General features: G+C 41.2%; 1 protein-coding gene across 1 annotated transcript; it reads left to right on the forward strand.

Annotated features, from left to right (window-relative positions):
* The first annotated feature begins 4,125 nt into the window (after window positions 1-4,125).
* On the forward strand, window positions 4,126-6,106 carry LOC119271820 (protein SPEAR3-like). The gene is made up of 5 exons (XM_037553490.1): window positions 4,126-4,472; window positions 4,611-4,712; window positions 5,377-5,435; window positions 5,533-5,611; window positions 5,738-6,106. The coding sequence occupies exons 1-5, from the start codon at window positions 4,233-4,235 to the stop codon at window positions 5,840-5,842; spliced, it is 585 nt and encodes a 194-aa protein (XP_037409387.1). The 5' UTR covers window positions 4,126-4,232; the 3' UTR covers window positions 5,843-6,106.
* Window positions 6,107-6,448: the final 342 nt, after the last annotated feature.

The raw sequence follows: 6,448 nt of genomic DNA on the forward strand, positions 1-6,448 counted from the left end.
GGGTAGATCCTGCTGTTCTCTCCGTTGTTCGTACCCCAAACACGATCCATTTGTTTATGTGCTTTGCCTCGTCGGGGTCGACTCATGCCTTTGCTTCCTGACGATTCCCTCGGTGTCGGAGCAAATTGTTTAGCCACCCATCCCAACTAGCGGATGTGTTGAGTCGCGGTTCGCTTCAACCTAGCCGGTGGACGCACCCCTCACAGTGCGTGTGGGAGCTGCGATAGTGGACGACGTCGTTCGTAGAGATGTCTCCCTTCGATTCAAAATACAAGGTGTATTAGAGCATCTACAGTTGAACTTGATAACATTCGTGAACATGTTCGGGTGCGACCTCGGACAGCCCCTCATATTGCTTGTCGGGCGGCCACCCTACTTAAATTAAAATTCTCAAATTCATGCAAATACACGCACGTCCATCACACACGTGTGATATCTAAATAACATTTGTTGGTAGAGAAAATACATATTTTGAATATAAAATTTATTTTAAGTGCAAAATTTATTGGTTTTCATTATGGATCCACATATGCTCCACAAGATCATTGAGTAGTTGTAAATGCACCTGATGATCTTTAAGATTCTAATGCATCTGTAGAATGTTGGTACATGATCAAAGTAGTTCATGTAGAGCAACCATGCTTGGTTTGGCTGTGTGCCTCTCAGTTATGCAGAGGCCAGGTGTAATGCTTAAACCGTTTATTATTGAAAACGAGCAGCCTTTTCAGTAATAAATCGTCATTTATCGGAAAAGAGCAGCCTTTTCAGTAATAAATCATCATTTCTCAAAAAAGAGCAGCCGTGCTCCAGAGACCATATCCTAATTCAAAACTCTTCTCCCTTTGTTTGAACCCTTGAATTCAGGATGTGCTCCACCTTCCAGTCCATTTTCGGCTTCATGCTCATGATCATGATCATCTTCACTTCCTCAATTGAATCCGATGAATCAAAGAACTCCTTTTGAATTAATTCATAGAGCTTCATGGGTCCATACTCCTCATCCGATGAACCATCTAAGTCCATCACTTTATCTACAAAACAATAACAAAACAATTGGTCGGACAATGTGTCAAACACACAGAGGGCAAGGTCCAGTCTAAGAGTAGTCGGGCGTACCACGACGGCGTCCGGACTGGCGACAATGTCCATGGCGGCGAGGCTAGAGGGGAGGAGTTTTCTGGCGGTGCTGGCAGCGCTGAGGGCTCGATATGGCGACCGAGCAAGGGTGGAGGCAGGGCTAGGGGATGGCCGACACGTGCGAGGGAGAAGAAAGGAGTGAAAAATGGGTTAGGTCAAGGGAGGGGGGATTTGGTGCAATTTACGATGGGTCATGCCTCTTGGGTCCAACGTGGCGGACACACCTGGCGTGTCTGGACTTCCTCATATCCGTCCTAGATATGAGCTGGATTTGAGGGATGTCAGTGTGCCCAGACATTTAGGGCGATATGAGGAGCCCATCTGATCGGAATTTTTCGACCGATCAATGACCGGGGCGTCCACTTGTACATATAAGGGGTTTGGGGAGCCAGCTGTAGATGCTCTTAGTTTTTGCAAAAGCCAAACATGTGCATGTATAAAAAACTAAAAAAAACATGTGCATGTATGATCAAATTTATAGAAAAGAATAACAATATTTGCAATACCAATTTTGTATTATTAAATTCATTGTGAAAAATATTTTCATATTTTATTTATTTTGTATTGTAATATTTTATTCTATAATCTTGGTCAAACATACATAAATTTAACTTGCACAAAAATTAATGCACAGTACCTTAGATTCTGGAATAGGGGAGTACTTGCCTACCGGGACGCACCTCCCAGATAAAAAGAAAGAAGAATGAGAGAATCGGGAAGCGCCGGGTGAGAACTAGAACCAGGAATCCGAAGTATCAACCTGTCGAGTACTAGTACTGTCGTAGTATGATTCAGCTCTGCAAAAACGTGCAGTTTATTCGATCTTGAACTAATTGGCAGCACGCCCAGAGCTTAAGTTCATTAAAATTTTCCTTTTTTCAAATTTTTTATAACTGTTTACCAAACTGGTCGTCCGGTGAGCTTAAGTTCAAGAATGGAGGCTCCAAGTTTGATGTTATTGTATTCTCATAGTAATGATGTATTTTATGCTAGCTCCTCGTTACTTTTTTTTGTGAGAAAAACTTGGACAACGCTAACGCCCACACGTGCAATGGGAGTTAAACCCGTCCACACGTCCTATAACACAGACTATGCCATGTCACCGTATGCATGCATGTGAAAATATTTTTGGATTTTTTGTTTTTAAAATATTTTATCTCTTAAATGAAAAATCTGATTGAAGATCCGTTTTCATCATTAAATCCCTCACGACGAGATCTTCGAAACTAGATCTCATATCGATATATTTCGACGAAATTATTTTTTGATTAAAAATTGTCATGTCTATTGCACATGAATTGTCATGATGTTTACACTCAAGTTGCCATGATATGTTTCAGCTATTTTCTTGTACATTTAAAAGTAAATTTTGACATATTATAAAACGGGGAATTAAGAAACTAGACTTGCTATGAACCATAAACTAAAATTGCCATGATACATGCACTTAAAATTGCCCTGGTTCATACAAAAAAAAAATTATGGTCAAAGTACTGGAATTGCTATCATCAAAAAACTAAAATTGCCATGCTCTACAAACTGAAATTCCCACATGGCAATTTTAGTTTAAGCACTATGACAACTACAGTGTAAACATCATGACAACTTTTGAGCAAATAAAAATTTCGTTGAAACATATCAACATGGGATCTAGTTTTAAAGATCTCGTCGAGACGGATTTAATGATGAAAATGGATTTTTAATTCGCTTTTTTAATTAAGAGATAAACTATTTTTTAAGCCAAAAACCAAAAAGATTTCTGCTGATGTCATCTGTTCATACGTGGCAAAATGAGTGGTTATAAAGGCATGTGGGCGATGTGCAAACGCCCACATGTGTGGGCGTTAGTTTTTCCGAAAAACTTTCGATCTATTCATTAACTGTCAAGATAGTACAAAGAAATACAGAAATAAAAAATACATCCAGGCCCATAGACCATATAGCGACCGCTACAAGCATTGAAGCGAGCCGAATGTGCACCGCCATCATTGCCCCTCCCTTATCAGAGCCAAACAAATCTTGTTGTAGTAAACAGTCAAAAAATCGTCATGCTAAGGCCACATGGGACCAACGCAGTAGAATAGCAATCAACACCGATGAAGAGAAACTTAGATCGGAAGGATCAAACTTGTAGTTACATGAACAAAGACAGGATCCACCGAAGACAAACGCCGATTGAATCCCGTGAGATCCACCGGAGACAAACCTCCACGCGCCCTCCGAAGATGCTAGAATCACCATCGGACGGGCACTAAGCAGAAAAAACTTTATTCCATCTTCAGAGAGCTGTCGTCGCCTCTACTAATTTTATTGTTGATTCCAAATGATACCAAGAGATCTAAAAGTCAACAAAAAACTACCTCACGTACGTAGCAAAATTTATGAAGAACCAATGCTTTACTTATCGGAAATCATAAAATTTTATGTCAGATTTTTAAGCACGACAAATCTGACGTTTTGGGTGACAAATTATGTTGTCCCCTGCATAGCAATTTCCTTCAGCAAAGGTGGATAATCCCGACAAAAACCGAGTATGAAAAAAATTTAGCATGCTTGTGACAACATAATTTACCATCAAAACATCAGATTTTCCATGCTTAAAAATCTGACATTTGTAACGAATTATTTATTAGCAGATTTCCTGCTATATTTATTGTGGTAGTATTGAATAGTGACTTAAAGAAGAGTATCTACTTGCAAATTACTCTCCTAAGTAACCAGGGAGACAATTGATGGCAAAGATCCTAGGAGATCACCACCTAACTAATTAAAATGCATTGCCCGCTTTTAAAATTCCTGGATTTTTATTTCAAGCGATATGGTTTTGGGGCACATGGTGTTCACTATATTCAAAAGATGGCCATGCCACTAGAATACTAGATGTAATTTTAAAATTTGAGGCAAGAAAAAGCTTGGGAGAGCAAGTCTCCCTTTTAATAAAGAGTTGGGATATATTGGCCTGCAAGGAGATCTCTCCCTTTCATTTTAAAAGAGGTTGTGTGCATCATCCAATCAACCCTCTCTCTCTCCTCCTAGCTAGCTAGCTTGTTCATCTTGTTCTTCCAAGTCTTCCTGCTAGGTCTCTCTTCGGGGATATGAGTGGGAACAACTTTGGGGACAGCATGGGGTGGGGTAGATCGCCCGGCTCCAGGAAGGGCAAGAGAGGCGGCGGCAGCAGCGGCGGCAGTGGCGCCGACAAGCCGAAGCAGCCGCAGCGGGGGCTCGGCGTGGCGCAGCTCGAGAAGATTAGGTTACAGAGCGAAATGGCTGAGTACTTCCATCCTCTTGGTGGTCAGCCACCCAGCTTGATCCACAGAACGGCCAGCCTCAATTTGGTGAGTGAAGACACATCTTGCAAAGCTGAAGCGAACATATGTGTATATGCATATTTTGTGTGTATGGATTTGCTTGCGATTTTCGTAAGATTGGGCGTTTCTGATTCCTTGCGTCTTTGGAATGGATCTATCGAGCAGGAGGATACGCGGGCGTCAACGTCCTCGCTCTCATCGTCCCCATCGTCCCCCTTCCATGCTACCGCCGTCTCGTCGGCCTTCCCGGTCCATCCGAATTTCGGGGTAGGCTGTCATCTTTTCCCCTTCATGTTGTTTCAGGAAGAAATTAATTGGTATAAGAAAAACTTGATATAGGTACTCGTTATATGTATATATATGTGGAAGCAGTAGAAGTAAGTACTGATCTTCATCTTTTGCGAGTGAACAAGTACTGATATTCTTTTCACCAAAGTGAGATTTTGAGTTTTCTTCGTGATAAACAGTGAAGAAACTACCTGTCTTTGAATTGTTTCAAAACAAAAATGAACAATCATTCTTTCCCGATTTTGAAATGTTGCAAAGCCTGGGGTGAAAAAAGGGGAGAAATGATGTGGTTACAGGATGCAATTTCCTCTTCAGTTAATTTTAGATTTGTTTCCAGTTAGGTGTGCTAGTTCTGCCTGTTCTCTTTCTTCTTCACTCGTTCTTAATTTGTACTACTACTACTTATTTTCTCCTTGATCATAGATATCGCCATTATCGCGTTATCTAAGCAGTTATCCTGACAAGGATCTCGTCCGTACTGTTTTCATGATACGAAAAATCTACATGATTAAACTTTCTCTGATCACGTCATTTGTTTAATTATCATCAGCTTTCGTGCTGTATGTATCTTGTTTGTTCTTCCATATGCGCGTGAGCTACATATCAAGATCTCTTACGACATCTCTGGCTTTATCATGCACAGTTAGCATATGCGGAGAGAGGAGACGCGCGATACGGTGAATTCCAGACTCCCATCGTCAGGTACTGCACACAACTTCAGTAGTCCTTGAATTTACCCGGAATAACAAGCTACAGCTCCAACTAACAACTGCAACATCTGCATATGCCTGCCAACCAGATCTCCAAGCAGCAACACTATCTACGGGCCACCACATTACGCGCATCCTGGTGTCACATTGCCACTGTTTGCACCAGAGGTATGTCTCTCTAGATGCAGATCATGGAGACAGATGGACGAGTTGAATGGCTGATCAAACAGCATTATACACTGCGAAGTTATCTTTTTGACTCATGTGGTTCTTAACCATTTTTATTTTCTGTAGGAATCTACCCGTCTGAGAGGGCACCATGACCGGAGCCGGTCGGCTGATTCGACGAGTATGAACTCCGACGATCCAGAAGACGTGGATCTCGAGCTCAAGCTATGATCCACAAATGTTCTTCTCCTTCTTACGTTCATCTCTCCTCTGATCTTATACGACAGTTCCTTTCTTTAGCCTTCATGGGGTTTTCCTTCCTTGTGGTGCAATAAGTTTCTGAATTGGTGCCACTAGCTAGAACCAAGGATTTGCCAGCTTGTGTAATGCGCAAAAGATAAAAAGAGAGGAATAGCAATTCACATTATTTTTTACGTCAAGACATGATGTTGTATGGGTATGGCCATATGGATGCAAGTCGTTTTGATTGTACTACTATACAAACATAGATGTGTTGACTCTTGCCTGAAACTGCATGCTAGCATACACTGACACAGTTTCGTACATGATTGCTATTAATTTATGCTATGCAATTTTCATCACTGCTGAGCTCAGAGAGAATGTTCATATGCGCATGAGCACTTGCATCGCAGACCTTTTGTTTTATCCAGAAGCACAAGATGGAAATAGAATAATAACCCACTTTATCAATGCACTATCTCATGCACAGCTGTATTTTGTACTACTAGATGTAATGCAGCCTGTGTAAGCTGTTCCATTATTAGTTGTTTGGTGTCCTTATAATCAACAGAAGATCTATGATCTCTCTGTGAATGT

Source organism: Triticum dicoccoides, chromosome 3A, assembly GCF_002162155.2.
Source record: "Triticum dicoccoides isolate Atlit2015 ecotype Zavitan chromosome 3A, WEW_v2.0, whole genome shotgun sequence".
In the NCBI taxonomy this organism is placed as follows: Eukaryota; Viridiplantae; Streptophyta; class Magnoliopsida; order Poales; family Poaceae; genus Triticum; species Triticum dicoccoides.